General features: G+C 37.1%; 2 protein-coding genes across 3 annotated transcripts; one reads left to right on the top strand and one right to left on the bottom strand.

Moving 5' to 3' along the window:
- Window positions 1-633: 633 nt before the first annotated feature.
- LOC148867877 (putative receptor-like protein kinase At5g18500) lies at window positions 634-8022 on the top strand. Its single transcript, XM_088977873.1, has 8 exons — window positions 634-1415; window positions 2243-2928; window positions 3038-3142; window positions 4318-4440; window positions 4523-4693; window positions 4914-5043; window positions 6069-6281; window positions 7545-8022. Exons 2-8 carry the CDS (start codon window positions 2261-2263, stop codon window positions 7668-7670), a joined length of 1536 nt encoding a protein of 511 aa, XP_088833999.1. The 5' UTR covers window positions 634-1415; window positions 2243-2260; the 3' UTR covers window positions 7671-8022.
- Window positions 8023-13077: 5055 nt separating this feature from the next.
- Window positions 13078-18914, bottom strand: LOC148867876 (pto-interacting protein 1). Of its 2 annotated transcripts, none has more exons than XM_088977875.1 (8): window positions 18570-18914; window positions 17327-17440; window positions 16630-16880; window positions 16416-16542; window positions 14591-14864; window positions 13898-14030; window positions 13696-13782; window positions 13078-13393 (listed from the first exon to the last, which is right to left on the bottom strand). In XM_088977875.1, exons 2-8 carry the CDS (start codon window positions 17409-17411, stop codon window positions 13262-13264), a joined length of 1089 nt encoding a protein of 362 aa, XP_088834001.1. In that variant the 5' UTR covers window positions 17412-17440; window positions 18570-18914; the 3' UTR covers window positions 13078-13261. The 2 variants fall into 2 exon arrangements, with proteins under 2 accessions (XP_088834001.1, XP_088834000.1); XM_088977874.1 differs by having other exon boundaries at window positions 17327-17445; window positions 18570-18867.
- Window positions 18915-25327: the final 6413 nt, after the last annotated feature.

Here is a 25327-nt window from a genome sequence, read left to right as displayed (position 1 = left end):
TTCAAACTTTAGCTTACTTTGTTTGAATGCAGTACAAATTAAGTAAATTAAAATGATATTAAATGAAAATTTATATATATATTTTTTCATTTGCACTCCCATATGCATTTGTACAAGTACAAATAAAATTGCACTGCAACTAAACGCAGCATCCATTGTATTGATAGCAGATCTATGCTTCCTCTTCACACCTCATAATAAATTGCAGCCGCACATCAGGAATAACTGCATATGTTTTCACTGGTGGAAGATTTTCTCAATGCATGCCGTGGGTGTGAGGAGGAAATCCGGGCTACAATCTGTCAGTCTTGCCTCTCTAGCTTTCAAGTGTCAATTAAAATGCAAAAAAAATAAAAAAAATAAAAGGATATTTTCTACTTTACAGAGAAATTAAGACATTTGTTACTAAGAAGTTTTCTATTACCAAAAAAATAAAAATAAAAATAAATTTCTGATATCCAGTCTGTTTCCTTGAATACCCGGCCCCGGCCCATTGCAATCAAATAATTTTCACCGAACTCTAAAAAAGGTCCTTGTTTTTTCTTTTTTAATTTTTTTGCTTCATAAAAAAGGTCCATCATCCATGCTTGTAAAAATTTCAAATTATTAAGCAAAGTGGTACATTGGTAATTCAAACAGCTTCAGAGTAGTTTAAGGGCTTTGGTAATCCAATCCAATCTCTTTATCTTGATTCTCTCCAACCTAATCAAAGAGATTACTACTGTAATCATCACTACTTTTTTTTTTTCTTTTCTATTGATGTTTGACCAACAAAAGCATCGGAAATCAAAGATATTTTTTTTTTGGGTTTTTAAAATCCAAGATAAAAAACCCACAAAAGTTCTCAGTTTTAAACGTTTTATTAGGTATCGCATTTTTTAAAATTAAGTTTCTGATAATCTGTCACCTTCAGAGCCATTTAAAGAAATCAAGAAAGACCCAAGAAACCTTCCACTTCCATGCTTCTCTTTTACTGTTTGAAAGGCATTCTCCTCATTACCTACCACTGATAACTCCACCCCTTCTTATTATTTCCCCAACTCTGAATTCCATGTCCCAGCACTTTCTGCACATTTCTTCAGCAAAGGGAGGGGATTATAGTTGTTGTTTTAGAGGGTTAGGGTTTTCAAAGAGGGGGAGGTGTGGTGTCAGAAAGGTCCATTTGAGCTTAGATTCAAGTTGCCATTTGCTTACCAGGGAAAACCCAGGAAGCAAAACCTGTCCAACCGGGCGTATATCTGGTTTTTGGACAATGAGGTTGATTTGGGTTTGTTGGATTCGGTTTATTTCAGCATGGGGTGTTCTTTGATTGGAGATCTAGGGTTAATCTTTGGTTCTTTGGCATCGGGGAAAGGTGTCGAGAAGGCGGTTCAGAGATCTGGGCTGTGAAATCTGCTTCGTGAATCTCTTCATAGGTACGAGAATGAGATTTCATTGAAAAGATGAAAATTTTGTTTTGTTTTGTTTTTGTTTTTTCTATTCGTTTTTCCCCTTTGTACTGCATTTTTTGAGCGAGGGAGTCTTTGTCACTAGAGATTGAAATGGGTTATGTTGAGTCTGTTATTAGTACGAGAATGAAGAAATAAATATATAATACTTATGAATTGGGTTGCTTACTGTGGTCATCTTGTTTATGCTGGTGAAAGGAGGGTTTTGAAAACTTGAAACTTTCTCTTGTTTTATGTTGTTTGTTTCCCCCCTTTTCTTGGTTGTGTTATTTGATCACATTTGTCTGTTGGAAATGGGCCTGTTCGTGCTCTAGTTATATTCTCTCTCTCTCTCTCTCTCTCTCTCTCTCTCTCTCTCTCTTATATATATATATATATATATATAAATTTTCCTGTTTCCCTCTCTTCTCCCTCCTAGTTTGTAATATATTATGCCTCATTGTTTTTCACTTTTTTTTTTTTATTGCTGGGTTTCTTGTTTTTCTGAGAAAACATTGAACTATTTTCTATTTTTCATCTATTTATATTCAACAATTTGGTTGGACTTCAGACTTGACAAAAAAATTTCAGTAATTCCATTAGTTTTATAATGTCCGAGAAATATTAGTTTCAAAAAACAAAACAAAATATATCTTAGTCTATTGAAGGTGTTTCAGAATTGAGCTTGAAATTGGAAAGATGCAGTAGTAATGTCTAGACAATGTTGTGTTTGTAGAAAAAAACTAAAAATATATGTCAAAGCTAGGGCTTCCACACTCGGACTGGAATGTGAATTATCTTGTCATGTTTTGCAGGCATCTTCATCTGAAAAAATGGCCACAGATCTCAACGCTGAGTTATCCAAGAAAACAGGTGTATTGGGCCTCAAGGTGTGGGTTTTGATTGGGATATGTGTCATGCTGTCTATTGTAATCATTCTCACTGTGATGGTCATATGTCTTTTTTCACGGAGGAGGTCAAGAAGGTCTAATGACAATCTTCCGCTTAGCCAAATCCCTGCAGTTTCTAAGGAAATCAAAGAAGTGAGGGTTGACCAAGTATCAACAAATGATTTTCGTCCTCGTGACGGGTTTCTTCTCACAATTCATGACAAGTCCAGTGACAAAGAGTCAGACAGGGTTATGGTTCATTTGGGTATGGGCAAAACAAGGAATGGGGATAATACCAGCCAATCAGGTTCATTTCATCATATGGACAAAGATGATGTTGGTTCTCAGTCTGGAGAAGAGGGGAGTTCTGGGACGGTTACCGTATACAGGGCATCTTCTTCACACCCTATCACTGCTCCATCACCTCTAATTGGCCTGCCTGAATTTTCTCACCTTGGTTGGGGTCACTGGTTTACTTTGAGGGACCTGGAACTTGCTACAAACAGGTTTTCAAAAGAAAATGTCATTGGAGAGGGTGGGTATGGAGTTGTTTATCGTGGTCATCTGATCAATGGGACACCAGTGGCAGTTAAAAAGCTCCTCAACAATTTGTAAGTTCACAAAAATGATCTTTTACCCTAAGCAACTATGTTTGTTTATTCTTTCTTCTCTTAGTTTCTTGGTGCACCGCATATAACTGCTTGAATTCTTTTCTTATAGAGGCCAAGCAGAAAAAGAATTTAGTGTGGAAGTTGAGGCCATTGGTCATGTGCGCCACAAAAACTTAGTTCGACTGCTAGGGTACTGCATTGAAGGCACACACAGGTAGAAGATCCTTTATTTTTCCACCTTATACAATGTTTCTTGTGGATCTTTGCTACTATCTTTTGTGCTCATGTAGTTGACTGTTTGTATATTTATAGTTGTATATGTTTACTAATTACTATGCAGTATTTATAGTTAGGATAAGGCTTGGATGATAATGATAATGATAAAACGTTCACTCCTCAAATGCCTTCTTTTGGTTGTATATCAGAAGCCTTTCTACACCCTTTATAATTAATATTTTATAAGTAAGCGACTCTTATAATTTAACAAAAATTTAAGCAACCAACTTGATTCCATGATTCAAAACCAATATTCTCTGGTGTCTACAAATCAAATAATGTGTTTAGGGAGGAATACTATGCACCCATCTGCTTGTCCATGCATCCATCTTTCTATGCACACACACATTGTCCTCAATACCAAAGCATAGGAAGAGAAGAAAGAAGTCTCCTGTTTTTCCATTACCCACAAATTCCTCCGCCGTTTTCTCATGTCTCACTCAAGTTGGCTTGGGTTGCATGAACATAAACCGTTCTTTTTCTTTCATAATTGCAGTTTTCATTGCATTTGCACAAGTCAAAACCTAAGTTCCTAAGTTTTCTTTCTTTCATTTTGAAAATGGGCTAAGTAGTTGGAGTGTTTAAAAAATAAAGAAGGGCCATTACCCAGTTTTGGTCCCTGCTATCTGGGGTCTTGGGGTGGGGGACAAGAAATGGAACTAACCTTTGGCATTTTTTTGCACAAAGTGGCCTTTGGAGAGTTAAAAATAAATTAACTAATTAAATTCATCAAACACAAAAAAATAATTTAACTAATTAAAGAAAGATGTTTTTCTTTTAATTGTAAAGGGAGACTTGTTCCAGAGGAAAAGCACTTCAAAAATTTCTTTTTCATGGTTGGCATGATGCACAGAGAAGATCTAATCCGCAACAAGAAAAAAAACATATATAATTTTTTTTTAAAAACTATTGGTAAAAATATTTTAAGAACTTTTAGAATCTCTTTTCAACTTTGTATTAGGTTATTAGAGGGTTTACTTCTACTTGTATGATCCCTTGTTCACTCTGATCATTAATTAATGAAAAGGGTTCTAGTGGTTCAGATTTTAGGTTTTGCTTCACATATTTTTTCGATAGTTGGGGCTTTTCTTCACGTTTAGTATCAATGTTCAGGATGTTGGTCTACGAATATGTCAACAATGGGAATCTGGAGCAATGGCTTCATGGGGCTATGCGTCAGCATGGATATCTTACTTGGGAGGCCAGGATGAAGGTTCTTCTTGGCACTGCCAAGGCGTAAGTTGATTCAATAGTATCTGAAATTTTGAGTTTCTCTTTCTAGATTTCCCTTTTGTAAACATCCTATTTTTTGTTGCAGGCTTGCATACTTGCATGAAGCTATTGAGCCAAAAGTGGTGCACAGAGACATCAAATCTAGCAACATATTGATCGATGATGATTTCAATGCAAAGGTATCCGACTTTGGTCTAGCTAAGTTGCTGGGTGCAGGGAAAAGTCATATTACCACTCGAGTGATGGGAACTTTTGGGTAATTAAATTTCTATATACATCCAATCCTCTCTCTCTCTCTCTCTCTGTTTGTGCATTCTTGTTTCTGATTTTTAATATTTTTGATCAGTTCCATTGAGTAAGGGCATGAGTTTGCCCTTTTATTTACTTCTGTTTGAACTTTGAATTATCAATGGGAAATTTTAAATGCTCTTGGTGGAATTATAGTCATCCTTTGTTTTGTTTTTCAAAACTTTTAGGTATGTGGCTCCAGAATATGCAAATACTGGTCTTTTGAATGAAAAGAGTGATGTTTATAGCTTTGGAGTTGTCCTGTTGGAAGCAATTACCGGAAGAGATCCTGTGGACTATAGTCGGCCAGCCAATGAGGTCAGCAGAAGTTGCTCTTGAAACAATATACTTGGCAGTGCTGCAAAACAGCAAAAATAGTGCTACTGGATTTTATATTATAAAGTAATCATATATGGATATTTCTATCATGGAGGTCTACTGCTATATAATACGCATCAGTATTACCATCCGAAATTGTTGCATATTTCTTTTTTTCCTCTGGAACCATGAAGAGTCTGATTTCTAAAATTTTCCTATGATTTCAATTATTTAACTAAATCTACTGAATTCAACAACTTGTTGTTTTCCTATACAATGCCGTTCTGTATTCATTCTATTTCTTTATTAACTGATTTCAAGAATTTCTAGGTGACTTAACTCTCAGATGCAAGAATATTCTGACTCCTCGCCTGGTGCTCAAATTAATTCCATTTACTACATTCATTTCTCATCTTTAACTATGTTGGCTTCCCTTGTTGCTGCTTTCTTGTGCTTAGCTGCATGTAGAATCATAGTTGTGAACTTAATATTGGCTTTGCTCTTTTTGACAAATAAGCTATGACAGCAAAGGAAGACAATGGATAAGATATAATAACATGAAATTGATGAGAACAGGTTAACCAAGTTGCTGTTTGAATCTCAGTTATTCATGAGACCAAGAGAACTTGAGTTATGAACTCCAAAATGGAGTTTGGATCTAATTGAGCACCTGGCTAATTGTGTAGAATACTTGGAAGCATATGCTTGACCAAGAGAATTTGAATTTAGTTATAAGCTCCAAAATGCCAGAGTATGAGTCTGATCGAGCACCTGACTAATTGATTCGAATATTCAAGTTTTATAGAAGCTCGAGTTGTAAACATTCTATTTTTTCATCTCTCTATTTGTAGAAGCTTGAGTTTTGCATAATCTTGCATGCTTTTTGTATGTCCTCTATTATCATACCCTTACCTACAGCCTTATTAATAACTCCTGATATATATCTGGTTCCAAACTCTCACAAGTATGGACATCTCATTATTAGAATTCTTTCAGTCATTAAACGTGTTATGTTGTTCTTGCAGGTAAATATGGTTGACTGGCTCAAAATGATGGTCGGCAGCAGGCGTTCAGAAGAAGTGGTGGACCCAAACATTGAGACAAGGCCTTCGACAAGAGCCTTGAAAAGAGCTCTTCTGACTGCTTTGAGATGTGTTGACCCTGACTCAGACAAGAGACCAAAGATGGGCCAAGTTGTCCGCATGCTCGAGTCAGAGGAGTATCCCATACCCAGAGAGGTTTGATTCTGGCATCATATCTCAAATGCCAACATGATTATGTTTCACAAAGCTTTTATAAAATGAATTTATTAGAAATTATCTCTAGGCAGCTTTTATAGAATGAACCAAGTCTTTCACTCTTTATCAATGTTCCGAGAACTGGACCAGGCATAGGACCTGAAAAGGGAGAGGTTTACAGGTCAGAGGTTCAACTGGGGTAAAACCAGAGGTTGAGCCGTGATGACATGACATATATATACTTTTATCAAACTTAAATATGGTGGATGGATGGCAAGTTCTTTAATTTTTAAAGCAAATGACTAGGGTTCAAGTCTTAATTCACATATTCTTTAAAATACGTTGCAATACAGTAATATATACAATCAAGTCATTAATTAACACAAATAAAGAAGTGGATTAATGGTAATTAAACAATACTTGAAAATAAGAAGTAATGGGTTCAAATGTTGTCATGCATGTTTTGAAATTTCAATTATTTAATGATCTGGGTGGTTACATGAAGCCAGGATAGGTTCACCGGTTTTCTAGTGGAACAGGCTGGTCTGCCGATTTTCACTGGATTTTTAAGAATTCCGATTCTTGGGGTGAGACCGAACTGGCCAAGGCCTGCTTATGGTTCAACTGGTCTGACTGGATGGTTTGGTTTGGTTTCCTAAACACTGTTCTTTATAGTGAAATGTGCATCTATTTGATAAAAAAGATGAAACCCCAATAACATTGATTACTCCTAGTTAAAAAAAGGCATGCAGCCTCTTGGGCTAAAATCAATTACGTTGGCTCATTGGAGGGTTAAAGGAAAAGGGGTCCACTAATAAAATGTTTCTTCTATTCCTTCTATAAGTCAATGTTAACCCTCTTCCCTATCCTTGTGCACGTAATGGTGATACCTAAAAATTAGTTTCCATCTGAAAATGTCTTTTAAATATTTCTTGCTTGTCATTTCCGAAATAATGAAATCTAATTTTACTAATCCTGCATATGAGGAAAATTAAATAATAGTATTACGGATAGAGGTGAAACTCATACAAAGGAGTGGGCTCTGTCATTTGTTTTATTGGCAAGAACATCCACGGTAAAAAAATAGAAGAAATCACATAGCACCAGAGATATCTTCCAACTTCCAAGAGACCCATCGAAATGATGGTTCTCACTCAAAATCTTCACTGCATTGGTTATGCTAGAATTGAAGTAGTCAATTGTGTGATATTTTAGCTGAGATTCTAATTGATAAGAGTGGACTTTCAAATTGAAAAATTTCAGGATCGAAGGCACCGGAGGAGTCAAGCAGGGAGCATGGAGATTGAATGCCAGAGGGAGAACTCTGACACGGACAAGAGTGACAATACTGATTTGAGAGTGGAAAGCAGAAGAAACCACAGGACTTAATTTAACATGAAGGCGATTTAGTCAATCCTAGAAATATAGAGTTATTCTTAAATTCTTTCAGCCAACTGCATTCGTGAGTCTGCCTACTTGACACCGGATCGAAGGGTGACAAGGTGCAGCCGTGCAGCCTTGCACCGGGTGGTGGGGAAGCAGGGTAGAGGCTCATTAGTGTCTTTTGGGTTTTTCTTGTTTCTTGTAGATGATGGTGAGGATTATTTTGTGTATGAAAATGTTATGATGGAGAACCCAAACCACTGGTGGCGTGTACAGTTTAGTTTATCTGTAATTCTCGTTTATTTTTCATGAAATGTTTTTCTTGCTGCAGAAATGGAATTTTTATTAATTGAGAGAAGCACATGGGAGTTGGGCACCTGAAACACTGTAACATTTAATATTCTTTTCACTTGGGACTGTCAATGTTTTAGGCTTTTGGGTCGAGACTCGAGAGTTTGGACTTTGGCCCAAGTCCCCAACTTGCCTTGCCTGCTTTGATGACACGCTATGACGGTTGGCTTTGTGTTCATCAGCCTGTATTGGCCCATACATATTTTTCTGGGAGTTCCCTCATATGCCTTTACAGAGTGTATCAGGGTTCTGACTGGTTCAGGGGGTGAAGAAGTCTTAAATCGCGCTCCCTGAACTGGTTAAAAATAAATTAAAAAAAAAGTATCAATATTGCTCGATATACACCTACCAGCGTATCAGATGTATTGATATTTTGAATCTTACTCTACTACTATTTCGAGCTTATAAAACTTTTCCTACCGCACTACTGTATTTAAAAGGACTAAAGGAACGCTTTTTCCCCACTTGGAGCATATGATATGCATTTCTTTCAGGTCAACATTTTACAAGTACCCATTTAGGGCTGTCAATGGGTTGATATGCATTTCTTTCAGGTCAACATTTTACAAGTACCCATTTAGGGCTGTCAATGGGTCGGGTCAGATCCGATGGACCTGAACAGATTGGGTGGTTCTGGTTCGGGGAACTGAAAGTCTGAAACTGATGGGCCTGCTTTGCTTCTTGATATACCAATTCTACCCAATTTCTAACCGTCTCAAACTTGATATATATATATATATATATACACCACCAGATTTATTATAATTGGTCCATCGGATCAAAACTGATTATTCCAATCGATTCTAGTTCTAAAATTACAGACCTCATATTTCATATTTCTTATCGGGTTGGTTTCAGTTCTATCTGGACTCGACCCAGACCCAATTCGTTGACAGTCGTACCCATTCACCATCGGTTAAGGTTTTTTGAGATTAAGGGATTAATACATCTGTTGACCACGTAAGGCTGTCCACATCTGTCATCTGTGTGCATGTAACACCATCACAGCTGCTGTACATTGGGGACATCTCCTCGTGAACCTGACTACAAAACGCTGGTTGCATCCATGTGCACAAAACACTACAGCTGCTGCACACGACTTCCCGTAACAATGATAAATATCACATGATATGTTCCCAGTCACCACTTGCATATGCTGACATGGGCTACATTAGATACATACATTGATGGTGTAAAGCATCTAGTGTTTGGGTTGCAATTATCCAATCAGTTCGAATTTCGATATAGAAGATCCCTTGGGCGGAACTCACTTCATTTGTGGATTTGTGGGTTCTCATCCTCATTGTTACATGTTGAATGGTTCTTTCTAAGGTTTGTCATCGAGCAAAAAATCTCCCCATTTTTACTTGAACCATATGCAATGGTATCTAATATCTACACGATTACCGGGTTACTGGTATCTATAGATGAACTTAGACATGATAGTTTCTAACTAGGAGTAAATCCAGAAGTTCACGCTTGAGATTTTTTCTAGAAACTTAAAGGAGGAGAACGAAGAAGATGGATTTTAATTGAAAATGTCTGGTATGCAGATTTCACAGAATAACTACCCAACTTGTTTCTCTTCCAAATCCTCATCTTTAAATGCGTCATTAATCTGACAAATTAAAGTGTCCTTTAGATACCAAGTGTTTGCATGAAAGGCTCTATGGGGAGGACACGAACTAAATTGAGACCAGGGAATAGAAATGCAGAGGTATCATGCATTTTATGCAATCATGAAGTGGATGCCTTTTCACATCTATTTTTCAAGTGTGACTTTGCAAGAGCTGTTTGGTGCAAGGTTAAAAAAATTGATACGTATTGGGAGCACCCCTATACTCTCCTATAGAGGGTGTATCGGGGTTTTGACCAGTTTAGGGGGTGGAGGAACCTTAAACCGACCCCCAAGAACTGGATTTGAAAAAAAAGTAAAAAAAAAAAAAAAACAGTACCAACACTACTCGATATGCCCCTACCGACGTATTAAGCGTATCGATATTTAGAACATTGGTTTGGTGTCAAACCTAACTTGGTATAAACCCTAATACAGTGAATGGTGAATATCTACAACTTATTTCGGATTGGCTTCAGTCACTTAGGTAATCTTTTAATGCATATATCATATTAAGCTTTCAGTCCAAATTTTAGGTACTTCTACATATGATCTGGGAGGCACGCAACAAGAAGTTTCATCTGAACAAGGATGTAAATCCTGTCTCTTTTGTGGACAAAACAAATGAAATAATTGTTGATTCATGTCTCACTCTTTGTCATGACAAATTAAATACATTATTCCTAAGCCGAGTAACTAAGAACTGTTATCTAGTATTCACTGATGGATCGTATGATCAACACATAGACAATGCAGGCATTGGTTTTGTCATCAAGCAATCTAGTGATAGGCAGATCATTGCAGCCCAAGGGTCAACTTGCAAAGCTTTGTGCAGTCATCAAGGGCTTAGAAACTGCTATAGCATTGCAATGCCAAACAGTGTGAGTTTTCTTGGATATTGAAATAATAGTAAAGAAGTTAAACATTCTAGTAATGGAACATATATGGATCGGTGAAGTGCATTTTGGGTGGAACTCGCATCTCCAAAGTCAGTTTAGGGACTTAAAATTCATTTACATATCTAGAACTAAGAACGCACTAACTCATCTTTTAGCTTTATTATGCTTGTAAATATCAAAGGCACTCTACTACAATTTCATTTACAATATAAATCACCACTTTTTTGCCTAAAAAATCACCATCTTTCGAAGGATATTCTTGTAAGAACATTTTGTGAGTAGGAAATCCGGTATGATCCACAAAGCTTTTCATGTGGGCTCCGATTTTCTTTCGAGGGGATTCTTTGGCTCTGTTTTGCCCTTGAAACGGAGTGGATTTATTTTTATGCACTTGGATCTTCTATCCAAAGGAATTGGGGTCGCATATCGGGACATCTCTCATACTTACTTGTATGTTGTCATTTCTAGAGAAATGTTCCCAATGTACGGTTATAGTTTTTGTAGGTTAGGTGGTATGGGTAGCAAATATGGACTCTAGTTCACTCTAGTCACGCAAATTAAGGTTACATTTGATAATGCTAGACGTTTATTGCTTTGATTCTTTCAGTATGTACCATCTGTTTGTGTTTAGATTTGAATACAAACTCTGATAAGGTTATGTTTGAAATGGTAAGACATGGTTTAGTCGCTTAACGCAATCAGACCCATTCTGGCCAAAGCCTTAAATGGCCCCGAAACATTTTGAAATGGTTTGTGTTGCCCTTTCTTTTAAACCTAATTCAAGCCCTGATTTGAGTTTTTTCCTCTATTACAATAGAAGGGAATGGTCTTCTACTATTGTCGTTTGCATTGCATCTTCAGCAATGAGCATTGTTTTGGTCCTAACCACAGTAAGATATGGTGTTCTACTATGTGTAGACGGTCCCCGTCCATGAAATAGTATGAGCAGGGACGGACCACACCTCAATTTATCATTTATAGTATTTTCACATCGATAGTCTACACTATAATGTGAACAGTTTGTGAGAATGTTTTAGTGTAGCGCACATGTGTTATGTTGGTCTAATTACTCACTTTATTTAAATTTTTAATAATTTTTAATTTTTATTATTTTATCCATAAAATAATAATTTTTAAGGTTTATTCTAGCACAAGTCCGACACTTCTCCTTCTCAACTCTTTGTTAATTATTTAAATATTAATGTTTAATATTTTTATCAATAAAATAATATTTAAAATATTATTTTTTTATTTTTTAATATTTAAATATTTTTTAATTATTTTAAAAAGTGCAATTATTGTCTACATATTGTTGCTTTTTTTTTTCAATTTATTTATCATATAAAATGAAAAAAATTAGACATTTATGATAGACTATGTAAATCTCCCATAAAATGTATATGAGACACATGGAATAAAAAAGTATGATATAGACTACACTAGTCCAGTCCACACAATCTATCCACAATACACAACAGTTGTGGATTGTGATGTAGTGTGGATTAATCCCTACCACAATGTGTGGTATAGACCAATCCACACCCATCAATTTCTCATCCACACAAATAAAGGGAAGGGAGAGAGAGAGAGAGAGAGGCTGCTCGCAAGTTGGGATTCTCTTTGATGATTCAAGTCTAGGTTCCAATGGAGGGCAAAATAGTGAAATAAGCAGTTATTCTTGGCACAACACCGCCAACACAAATGCACTTATTTTTAGAGGATCTGAAAAGCAAACATCAGACTTCAAAACCATCAAATGCCACTTAAAAATTTTCACATTTGTATTAGAGTCCGAACCTAATGCCCACAAAACAATACTATCTTACAAGCCCACACACAAGACACTACAACGAAACCTGCTCGTCACGCCCATGTGTCCATGACACTTGCATAGTTGCATATTCTCAATTGTAATTCATGAGGATATGTTCCCCATTCACGGCTTTGGTGTCTGGATTCGAGTGGGTAGACTAATGTATGATTTCACCTATAAAAGATATTTCCCCATAAAATAGAAAGTTAAAATTTTCCCACACAAATATCTCGATTATTATTCCTACCTCTTTGTAGTGTAAAACTTGTTCTCCACCTGATTTTATATGTAAATTACAAGAAACATAAAGTTTAACACAAGTATAACTCAAGTAATTTAGCTTGAAATGGGTTTCAGTTTTCACTAATTTTACGTTGATGCCAACAGAGCCTTGAATATCATGCAGTTAAATTGGCCTTAGGGCCTCATTCAAAAAAAAACAACCACCATCACCAAATACAAATCCTTTTGCTACTTAAAAATAGGGTGATTTTACTTACAGGCGAATCCTGGCTGGCTAGCACCACGTGGCCAGTGCTCACGAAATCCATAAAGTACTAAAGGACAGGACGTGACACCTGGTAACCCTCTGTGATTTCCTATGTTTTGTCCTCTTCTTGTAATTTCCTAATATTGCTATATTTGCTCTTGTCATGTGAAAAGGAGGTCATTTGGAAAGACATTTGCACCATTACTCAAAAATAGAAAAAAAAATGGAAATACATTTGCACCAAATTTTGTCACTACTTAAGTTGCCATTTCCATTAAAGGATCTACGAACAGATCCCACATGCCATGTAAATTTCAAACCCAACAAGCCTTTTTATCATTTATCATTTAAATAATTACAGTGTATGGAATATTGGTAAAATCTACAACCACGCAGTTACAAAAACAATGAATGAAAGAGATTGAGAATTCACAAATTTGGGCTTTCACCGGGTGGTCCAGAACGAGCATTTAACAGAGGCTGGAGCGCTTTGACCACTATGCTCATGTTGGGTCTAAAATCAGCTTCATATTGCACGCATAAGGCTGCTACAGCGGCCATCTGTTTCCAATTTAAGATGGGATTACAAAATGCTAGATACATGTATAAACATAGATTATTGCATTTACCTATTTCTGGGTAATATAAAGTATAAACATATCATGACATTGAAGCGATAGGGAAATGGAATACTGCCACTAATTTTTCAAGTTTTACTCTTCCTCAGTACTCAGTTTACTAAATTTGGGTAAAAACACATGTAAATGGATATGATAAAGTCCCATTTAGTAATCCATTTACCATATTACGTTGTTTAATGTTATAAATACTAGTTAAAAGAAAAGGACGAAGAAGATTCTTACCTTAGCAACAGCCTTGGGAGGGTAGTCTCCTCCTAGCCTTGCATCAACGCATTGTTTCACCTTATCTTCACTAAGTCTTGGTGTGGCCTGATATATATTCAGGATTTCCAGGTATCAGCATAGTAACAGAGAGAAAAAAGACAACTTTTAATGCCAATGTCATGAAAAATCAATGCATGTCACAAGACTCCAAAGTTCATACCCATGTCACAAGACTCTGTTGTCCTCGTGGCAATGTATGATCAACAGGCTTACGCCCAGTCAAGAGCTCCAGCAGAACGACACCAAAGCTGTAAACATCACTCTTTGAACTAAGCTGTCCAGTCATTGCATATCTGTCATCCACAATGGAAGATTTTAGGTAGCTGTAACAGTTTTTAGAGTACATTGTCTTGAACCATGTCTTTACTGAGAAGATAGTAGATAACTAAGCCATGTCCCAATCATTTAAGGTTTGTCCACATGATAGCAAATACGTAGTTGTAAGAGAACTCAGGTAACCAAATACAACCTTTACCCCCCTTCCAACGATTATACTGCTCACGTGCAGTGAATGGGACCTCCCATCCTTTTGTTAGGTAGAATTTTGAGCAGTTGACCAGGATCATGTAATAATTGGTCTTTGGTCTTTTCTTTCTGAGGTCCAAACCACCACAAATATGTTTTGTTTCAGTCGTAACACAACGGCATTGCACATTTAGATGGTTTGAACAATAGCAGTGAAGTTTTGGCATTTGATATCTCCTAGGTGAGTCCCCAGCCTGGCCATCATGCATGCCACTTTATTGCTGATAGGACATAATATGAGCCATACAACGAGCACCTTGTGCTTTCCAAGTTTTCCATATAGAAATAAGCAGATGTGTATCTGTTTATAAGCCAGGAAGGATCTTACTCTGGAGCATGATAACCAAAAGTTCCAAGAACACGTGTGGAATGAAGACGCGCTGCCATGTCAGGGGCTTGGTTTGATAAATCAAAGTCAGCGATCTTAGCAACATCGTCATCAAAAAGTAAAACATTGCTGGACTTAATATCACGATGGATTATATGAGGCTGGGCTTTTTCATGCAAGTACTCAAGTCCTTTTGCAGCCCCTACAGCAATTTTTACTCGCTGTGCCCATGATAGAACTGATCCTGGTTGTGCTCCCTTTACACCTTTTCGCCCTACATCAATAAACCACACATAGAATTGTTTGCATCACCAAGGAGATGAATTGAAAACAAGATTTACATATGACACAGAACCTTGGGGTAGTAATCCAAGGGCACTAACTGAAAGGTTATGTATCTGAAATAAATTTGATATTTTTAAAATCTATGTGAGATCCATGAATAATCTTTGAACTAAACAGAAACAAATGATCATTGAATAACAAAATTCATCAAATCAAGAAAATGAAGCGATATTCTGTTGTTTTAGGAGTTTTTCTGAGTTTGAACACTGATTTTGTTTGACTATGCTTTTTGATGGATAGCATGGAACTTTTTAAGAAAAAAAATATTTCTGGTACTAAAACGTGAAAAAGGAAAGAAGCCTCCAACTGATCCTCCCTGACAATATGGGACAATATCCAAGTAATGCTGGAACAGAGTGTTGGGCAGTTAAGAAAAAGCACATTAAAAAAATGAGTGTCGCAGAATTGTGAATGCTTAGATGGATGAATAGACAAGTAGCAAAACTAGGAAGGATAGGATTATAAATGAAGTCATACAAAGTAACATAGGAATAGCTCCAATAGGTGACAAAATGAGAGAAAGTAGATTGAGATGGTGTAGGTCATGTGCATAGAAGACCATCTACAGGACCTGTTAGAAAAAGTGATTTGTTAAAGAAAGGGCTAGAAGAGATAGGGCCAGACCAAAAAGGACTTAGGTGGATGTGATAATAAATGATTTAAGTGCCCATAATTTAATAATGGATATGGCATTGAGTAGAAAGGGACAGAAAGCAAGATTCATGTAGCCGACCCCATATAGATGGGACAAGGCTTAGATGATGATAATGATCCAAGTAATCTTGTGTCTACTCCTCTTACATTTGCGTTGCTTGATGCAACAAAAACAAATAACAGGCAGAATGTATGATAAATGATAACCCGACTGTCAACAAAATTTAATTACAACATTACTGAGAAACTTTCAAATTATAGCAATACCATGTATCTCTATGAGACTAAAAGCCCATAATTCATTCATGAATTGAAAATATGCCATTTATCATTGGTCTCACAGTATCAGGGTGCTAACAGAAAGTCACATACTATATTTGGAATTCAGAATAAGAAACCCCATTGGGATGGTTTTGTGTAAGATTAAAGACTTGAGTTTTTGGACATTCATCCAATGTTTTCAAAACAAGCAATTTGTTGCACCAAAAAGGGGGTTCAGTCAAAGCCATCAATATCTGGATTGATTTATCTGACTTGTGGTATCAACATAACATCATAAATGTAAGTGATTGGAAAATAGATATCAACAGAATAAAGAAAACTGGTTTCCTTTATTTGTGAAGACTTCTCTCGAAAAGTGCTCCTTTGCATGCTCTATTTGTCCAAAACTCGGTCAGTTTGAGCTGAGAGTGAAAAATCCCTCATTTCTGGAAGGCTGGCTTTATGCCTCATGTTAAATAGTCTGGATGCTCTGCCTCACGCATTTGCACGTCAAAAAAGGATTTAGGCTTTTGGATGAATATTATTAAAATGTAAGATTACATACCATGAAGAATATCATGAAGAGATCCCATGGTAGCAAATTCATATGAAAGGACACGGAGACTTCCATCAACACAATAACCAAGCAGCTCAACAACATTCTCATGCTTCAACCTTGATACCATGGAAACCTGTAAAGTCATATCAAAATGATGAACTATAAGTAAAAATATGCGTATAACATGCCAACAATACTAATGTAGGCAAAGAAGCCCAACCTGCGCTAAAAATTCTTGATCTGGCTGCTTACTAGCATCTAACTTTTTGATGGCAGCAGCCCTTCCATCTTTCAAAAGGCCATAATATACTCTTCCATATGAGCCCTCTCCTATTAAAGATTTTGTCCCAAAGTTGTCGGTCACTTCCTTCAGTTCATCCACTGAAATGGCAGGAACTTCAATAGGCTGGACTTTTACAGGCTGAGTACCTTTGGGTGCTACTTCAGTGGCAGGATAACCTCCACCATTGCCTGCAATTTGTATGAACTTCTCAATCTCACGTTGATGAAATATAAACATACAACCATAACTCTAGGATCTGTATAACTATAACAAAGAATACTTTTATGCATTGGTTTCTAAGATATAAATAGATTTGAAGCATGAATCTAAGTATTCATTCAAGAAATTACTTAAACAAGCAACTATTATTACAAAATTATATATCAAATAAAGAGCCAAAATTTTTTGATATAGAACATGGAGCTTATATTTTCAGTTTAGTGATTAGAATCGGAAATAAATTTCCCCTTCCAGCATCTATCCAAAAGAAAAAGAAATGACATTTTAAGCTTAAATATCAGGAAATAAAAACTCTTTGCAAAATGAATCAAGGCAAAGAAACATAACTTACACAAAGTAGAATTGTTTGCCACAAATGGGCATCATAAACTACAGGTTAGGCATGGCGGATTACCTGCTGAATTGTTTGCCACAAATGGGGCTCCACTATCTGCAGTTTTGCGAACATCATCATCTTCACAACAGAAGAAGCAGCTCATGGTTCTTTCTCGTTAGTCAGACGCCCTTTCTAAGCTAACAAATTTTCAGTTTGGATTAGCAAGGGAAACATTCCAAAGAACAAAAACGAAGTCATAACTCATAAGACCAAGAAATATAGCAGGCCATTCATGGGGAAAAGGTAAACATTGTTGAGACTATTCAAGAATATATTGCCATGGATGAACTTAAAAGGTGAAGAGGCATTTAATTTAGCATTTTTTTAAGAAAACGCTGCAAACTAATACGGCTTCCCTAGGAACAGATCAGTGCAAAGTTTGCAGGAAAGCTCACAGCTTATTTATGATTTTAATTTTTTTCCTTCCATGCCAAATAACCGATGCTGACATCCATATCAACGTGCAGGAAAAACATAACTAATAGTTCCAATAAAAAGGTCATACTTCACACTCGTGTTGCTTGGGCAATTAGTAATCTGATATTTGGTATTGTGTAATACTCCAAATGAGGAAAGAGATAGTATAAAACTTATATTGATTATTATAATTTTCATTCCTGTCCAATAACCTAAATTATGTTCTTAAACCAAATTCAAACGATATATGCTATTCTTTGTCGGAAATAACCAAAGATTATATACCAAAACATGGTAGACACAAAATTCTAATGGAGCAAAAATTAGATTTATGGAATGTTAACTCAAATAATATGATTATGATTCCACAATCGAATTGGATGGCTTAACTGACTACCAAACAGTTAGCATCTAACCAACCCGGTCCATCTATCCTATCCCATATCCAGATCAAAGCTATTCAACCAACAATAAGAATAGTCAAAATCAAAAAGAAAAACAGAAGCGGTAAAGATGGGGAAATAATAGACGGTTAATTAATCAACAAAACACAAGAAATAAAAAACAACAATATCTTCTGCAGCAATACATGAAGAACCAGAAGAAGGGTTATCTTTGCACTAATTTCCGTAAACTGAAAGGGAAGCTTATTATGAATTTTAAGTCAATATACAGTTTTTTTTCTTCTCAATGCAAGTCTAAGAGAATATTTGAAGAAACCTGATTGAATATATAATAACTAAAGAGTTCCTCGAGATCGATTATCGATCTGAACCTTAAACTTTAGGGCTACCAAGAAACAAGTTCGAAATTGTAGGGGAAAAACGAAAAAAAAAAAACTCACCTTTTCTCGACAATTTTTATCTTTTACGCTCTAGATTTCAGCGTTTCAAAACCACTTTCCAATTCCCACAGAGAGAGTGATAGAGTTATAACTTTCGTGTTCTGGGAGCAGTTCAGTCTGAGCTCTGAGGATCCGGAGCCGGCCAGCAACTGGACAACTGCACAAGAGAGGCGACCAGGCGAAGGGAAGGGCGCGCAGGATAGCGCATGCTACAGAGGCGGTGGTGTGTCCGAGATTCCTTGATTTATGCCAGAAGAGACTGAATATTTTTATATTATTATTTCCTCCTTTTCGTTGCGTTTGAGTTCGCTGGACTTGACTGGACTATATAATTAACCACGTGGCATTGCTGTCAGAGTAATTACTATGTCTTATTAACTTCCTCTCTTTAACGAGTAATGTTTTCGGTGAGGTAGAACTGTACAAGATGGATGCTTACGAGTTACGAGTTACGACTTACGAGGAGTATTGACGGCGACATTCGACGGTACTCACTAACCATTTGACCACCGGAATCATTTTAACTGATGTCGGACTTTTGACTGCTTGCTAATAAAAAAATTGATTTAGAACGGGTTTTCGGATTCATAACTTATACGGATATGGATAGGGGTGAGCATCGGTGGTTCGTTTTGATTGTAGGGGTTGTTATCATGTTTTTGGAATCGGAAACCTATACTATCAAGGTAGGTTATCCCTGTGTATTCATAAAACCAATTCTTCTTCCATTATCACCTTTAAAGAATGAAATATATTCTTTATGATGGAGCGCGATCCGGTCGGTCTTAGCTGTCTACGACCTTGCTTCTGAACGGGGTAGCAGGGAACCTGAAACGGAGGAGATGAGGAAGCTCCGGGGGGGAACCCGGTGTAGCGGCTCCGAAGCTCAAGTTAGAATCCTTCAAAAGCAAGATAATACCAGATAGCGCAAAGTTTGCATACCTTGTTTGTTGGGGGGCAGGGGGCTCTTATAATCACTTCGCGCACTCGCTCCGAGTCCCTTGTCAGGTCGGGTATGATTACCTTTGTGCTTGTCAATTCGACCGTCGTCCTTTCTGCTGGGACAGAACCATCACTGCCTAACCGTCTCTCTAATTGGAGATGGCAGTGTTAGTGGCGGTGGCAAGTGGCCATTTAGAGTGCGGCCGCCAAACGTCAGATCCCAAGTCAGTCAGGTGCGGCGCCCTCGGGCACGGACTTCCTCAGTGTCAGGCATGGTACGCCTTGTTTGGTTTTGGTGCCCAAAAGGTGATGCGAAGTGCTGAGCGAGGCGAAGTCTTGAGCTCGGAGGTATCTATAGGGCAGGCATTCAGAGAGGTGTATCCTGAACTGTTACAAGGTTGGCCGGTTTGGCGAGGTGTATCCCGAACTGTTACAAGGTTGGCCAGTTCGGCGAGGTGTATCCCGAACTGTTACAAGGTGGCCAGTTCGGCGAGGTGTATCTCGAACTGTTACAAGGTTGGCCAGTTCGGCGAGGTGTATCCCGAACTGTTACAAGGTTGGCCAGTTCGGCGAGGTGTATCCCGAACTGTTACAAGGTGGCCAGTTCGGCGAGGTGTATCCCGAACTGTTACAAGGTGGCCAGTTCGGCGAGGTGTATCCCGAACTGTTACAAGGTGGGCCAGTTCGGCGAGGTGTATCCCGAACTATTACAAGGTGGCCAGTTCAGATTACTCTGGTTTTGGTTCAAGGGTGAGTTCGGGCCCCCCGTAGGGAGTTTGGTCCGCTGGTGTCCCCTTGTTCATGCCTTAGGCTTGGCCCCTTTTGCCGAGCTGTTGTTTCTGCCACGTGTCGCGTAACAGTGAGGTCTGGCCAAATCTTCCTTCATCACTTTCAAACATATTTTCAATAAATATAATATATAGTTGAAATTTTATATTATATTTATTGATAAAACTGAGTAATTTAATATATAAATTATTATGATATATTAATATATGGTTCAAAACTTATCTTTATAATTTAAATTTTGTGAAAAAAAAACAATTTTTACATTACTTATTTTAAATATTCAAATATTAAAATGAAAATGAATTATCAAATCAATTAAATAACTCCATAGTCAAGTGAGACCATGGCTTTTATAATCTAAATCTTTACATCCTCAAAAGCATTTTGAGGTTTATTTCAATGTAAGTTCAATTCCAAGGCCAATTCCACCTAGGCTAATTAAGGTCGATTCATCAAGTTGGTTCGAGTAGGATAAACCCTTAGACCCTAGAACCGGCTCGGGTGGGGATTGGTTCCAAAAATTTGAAACCTCTTGAAACCAAACCCTACCTTGTAACAAATTGGATAGGATCAATTCAAGATTGGTCCGAGGTCGATTCCATTCCATTTGATTTCAAATATAATCTATCCATTTTCTCACCCCTAGATATGGATAGAGGTAAGGCACAACATTATTTTTAAATTCAACCCTTCATGTGGCATGCTTTTGGAAGGCATATGAGTTTATGGATTAAGTATTGAATTTAATAATATTTTAAATTGTATGTGAATAATATAATAAATAGCTTATGCATTTTTCATATGCTTTAATCAAATAATTAGAAAATTTAATATTTATTCATGTTATTATAGTTGATTTATGTTTTAAATATTACATTAAATAATAGGAAATTAGATGTGAATTTCTAACCTAACCTACTAATCGAATCTATCCCACTGTAAATCCAAGAAAGGTAGGATTGAGAAGGGTTTGGGGTTTTGCATTTTTATGTATGAGAAATGTTTGGATTCTCAAAATGAGATTACATATGTGCCCCAAGAAGGTACTCCACAAACGCCCCACATGCACGTCTTAGTGTGCATTGGGAACATCTCTTGAAGTTGTCAATGAGAGATATTCCCAATACATGGTTGGGATATGTTGTAGGGTGCATATGTGAATTCTCTCAAAATTCAAATAACTAAGGGGATGCAGGTGATAAGCTTAGAAAGATAAGTAGGATCTAAAACTTACTAAATCCTCCCTCACCGGGCTAGTATATACTAGGGCCAAGTTTGGGAGTGCTTATTTTTAATCACTTATTTACTAATAAGTACTTATTTGGAAGGGTGCATTTCACAAGCGTTTCATTTATGCTGATATATTGTTTCTCCCAATAAAACACTTTTGCAATTATTAGCTTTGGGATTCAGGAAAGAAGGGGTTTATTGAAACGTCACTTTTTTTTTGTTGATTCAAAATCCTGAATCACCTTTATGATCGGTAATAAGGCACATTGAAATTTGAAAAAAAACTAACTACTTTTTGAGATATCGCCCAATCAACCTGCATCCCTACTTTTTGTATTTCTTAAAAAAAAACTGGTGAAACAATTACTTGTAAACCGGGTCCCGTGAAACGAACCAATGCCAAGCATCACCTTAGAACCCTCTTAGCGTACCAGAAGATAGGGGCCTATTCATGCCACGGGATGTCATCTTTGGCATGTGGGATCCACATGTACGAAGAAGATGTGGTGCGGGTGATTTGCCATTTGCCAATGTTACGCGTAGAACTGTAGATGGTTTGAATCCATCACCTGTTCGCCAACTTTCCTCTGACAAACAGAATTTGTGTACTACCACCAAATGTACCATTTTGTGCCTATCAAAAATTAGGAACGGGAACTGCTCCTCACACTTGGTCGACTCACAACATCCACCGAGCATTGTAAACATCTCCAAAAATAAATTGTAAATACGGGAGATGTTCCCAATGGATTGTAGGATGTGCGTGCGAAGCGCGTGTGAGGCGCCCGAGGAGCAGATCCGGTCTCCAAAAATTATAGCATTTTCAAAATTCCACCAACGAGGTGAAACTAGGAAAGTGCAACATCAAGCGCATTGATATCGAAGGTTCTAGTAAATTAGCAGCGACTGTTATGCCAGGTGGCAAAATTGACCCAATAGGGTTAGTGCCGTGCGTCAAATTAGTTTGAAAGGTTGATTTGGTCAAAACAGGATCAGATCGGAGGAAGACTAGTCAAAGCTCTAATAAGTGGATTCACGCGGTCTGAATTGACCAACCTGTGGTTCTTCTTCTTGTCTCGTTGCAGTTAAAACTCAAAAACTCAAAAATCAGTATCCGTCCAAATCAAAAGCGCGTTTTGATAATTAAAATCATAAGCAACGCTGATTTCTGGCTGGTCCGGTGGTCACCACGGCGTTGGTGTTGTGACCATTCTCATATGTAATGAGTAATGAATAATAGTAACGCTTGCAAGCATGTTCAACTTGTAGAGAAAATGAGAAGGCATCGCCATGTAATGCATTTAAGGGTCTATTTCCATTTCACTTGTTATTTGGTTGGATAGAATTGGAATCCTATGGAAATCAAATGGGCCCTTGTTTTCTCATTTTGAGAGGTCTTATAGGAGTATTCAAAACCTGAAGGATAAGATAGAGGTTCTTGGCCTTTTGAAGTAAAACCATTTTTAAAAAGAGCAATGGACTCTGATCCAATGATTCACTAAATGAGAGCAAATGCAGAAGACCCCTTACCTTCTTTGAATCATTTTCATCTCTCTAACCAAATAGTCCAAAGATAACAGAAGGAGTGATACAAGCAATCTCTCCAAATTAGTTTGTCATTGTCTTTACCTGAACTATAAACTCTTAAGCTTTTTAGTGTTGTATATTTTCATTTTCTTTTCTAATTTTATATAATTTTAATGTAATAATAAAAAATTTCAGGTTTAGTACCATTGCTGTTTCTACCTTAAACGTTTTGGGTTGATCAATACAAATTGGTCAAAGATATGTGTTGTCACATTACCTATGAGAGTTGCAAGAAAAACCAATTTGTCTATAGAAACAGCCTCTTGCACATGCATTCCTAAAGTATGCCTATTTCAACCATAAATACCTCAAATAATAATTGTATGCCAATTTATATTTATCAACCAAAAACGTTTTAAGTAGAAACATCAATGGTACCAAACACAAACTAAGATAATTTAAAAGTTTTTTCATTTTAGTAAATTCTTTGATTTTAATTTTTAACATGTGTGAAACACGAGAGATGGGAAGACTGCAAATGAGGCTTGTGGCACAATATATATATATATATATATATAGATAGATAGATAGATAGATAGATAGATAGATGTGGATAAGCAAAAGGAAAGTGGAAACCAAACTAATGAAACGAAGCGAAACAGAAAAAGAAATAAATTGGGGGAGTGCAATTATCAATAAACTGTATGGCACCGAAGATTTAAACATGCATTGAACAACAAAAGTCTTATTTTACTGAAAAATTAAAGGGGTGTTTGACAAGGGTCCGGATGTAGTAGGCACGTCAGTAAGCACAATGAGTGAGCACTTAATAGTTGTGTGACACTTATCCTAACTAATATGCTTTTCATCTAAACGTTTTTGTTCCGTTAGAATTAATAAGTAAAAAACAAAAAAGGGAAAATCGTAGAGAAGAAGAGACGTACCTGAATCAAAATTTTGGCCTGAGCAACAATGCTACAAGAGACTTTTAATCCGATCTGATATGGGATTGTTAGCACTCGACTGATGATGATTTTATTGGATTTCGGTCGGGATAGCCACCAGTTCGAACAACAAAGTTCACAGAGCAGGAGCTCGATTGATGATTAGAATGATAGAGCAACAATAGTGGGGTGATAAGAAGGAAAAGTAGGGAAGTAAATGGGGCCAGAAGAGGTTGGGTTTTTATTAAAATCGAATGGGGAATCTGAGGACTGTATCGCCATAAGTCATCTGTTCTTGTCGATGGGGAACAGCAGACATGGAGAACTACGACTATGGCTCGTGGGAGGAGGAAAAGGAAAGAAAAAAAAATAGAAAAGATAAGGGAAGAAAAGAATGAGGGAAAGAGATGGAGAGGATGAGAGAAGAGGAATCATCAGGGAGAAGCTCAAAACGGCCGCCGCTGGTTCGCCTTCGGCTTCAGAGACGGCCGCCGCTGGTTCGCATTCGGCTTCAGAGGGAGAAGACAATGAACAATAGAAGAAAAATAATAAAATAATAGGTAATTCATGTCTAACATAACAAAAACGTTTAGATGAAAAGCACATTAGCTGGGACAAGTGTCACACAACTATTAGGTGTTCACTCATTGTGTTTACCAAACGTGCCTACTACATCTGGACCTGGACCCATTTGACAACATGATTGGTTTTATTTTTGAAAACAAAAGCAACTGCCACATCAACAAAATTATATAGTCTTTGCTGATATGGCAATTGTTGTTATTAAAAAAAAACACCCTCTAAACTTTCAAGTTAAGAAGAGGATAATGAATTAATCACATTTCAGGCCATCTGAGCTGAAGTTTTAAACTTGTGATTGTTGTGCATATGGGTCTGCAATTTAACAGGTAACCAGCGCAGGCCCGGCCCATTCTCACCATAGCTCTAAAGTCTAAAGCCCACGTACAGAAACTAGAAAGGATATGAAATTATGCGAATGAGTTACGAAACTCGAGCTGGAGTCACAAGGGATATTTTGCTTAGTGTGTCTGGGAAATGAAACATATGCTATTTTGAGGAATGCTAATCACACTGCGTCGACCTGCCCAAGCGTGGCCCCAAAATTTGTAGGCCTGATGTGGGCTTGGGCTGCTCTGGATTGAAATGATCACTTATAAACAAATTGCTTTTGGTTTATTAGATTAATGAGAAGAGGAGAGAGAATAATATATATATATATAAATGATTCATGGAATTTTAAGAAATTTAATGGAGTAACTGAGAGAGGAGAGAATTAGTGAGACGAGTGATTGGAGGAGGGAGAGT

The sequence above is a fragment of the Nelumbo lutea genome, chromosome 3 (assembly GCF_056320005.1).
Source record: "Nelumbo lutea isolate HS-2025 chromosome 3, American lotus-T2T, whole genome shotgun sequence".
NCBI classification, from domain to species: domain Eukaryota; kingdom Viridiplantae; phylum Streptophyta; class Magnoliopsida; order Proteales; family Nelumbonaceae; genus Nelumbo; species Nelumbo lutea.
The sequence above is the reverse complement of the archived record's forward strand: the minus strand, read 5'-3'. Positions and strand labels throughout refer to the sequence as shown.

Bases quoted from the DNA above. Each gene is read 5' to 3' on its own strand.
- LOC148867877 (XM_088977873.1), top strand. From the start codon at position 2,261: ATGGCCACAGATCTCAACGCTGAGTTATCCAAGAAAACAGGTGTATTG. The intron at 2,929-3,037 runs GTAAGTTCACAA...CTTTTCTTATAG, and splicing joins AAAAAGCTCCTCAACAATTT to AGGCCAAGCAGAAAAAGAAT. The intron at 4,441-4,522 runs GTAAGTTGATTC...TTTTTGTTGCAG, and splicing joins CTTCTTGGCACTGCCAAGGC to GCTTGCATACTTGCATGAAG.
- LOC148867876 (XM_088977875.1), bottom strand. From the start codon at position 17,411: ATGAGCTGCTTCTTCTGTTGTGAAGATGATGATGTTCGCAAAACTGCA. The intron at 16,543-16,629 runs GTTGGGCTTCTT...ATGACTTTACAG, and splicing joins ATCAAGAATTTTTAGCGCAG to GTTTCCATGGTATCAAGGTT. The intron at 14,031-14,590 runs GTAAGATCCTTC...TGTGGATGACAG, and splicing joins TTTGGTTATCATGCTCCAGA to ATATGCAATGACTGGACAGC.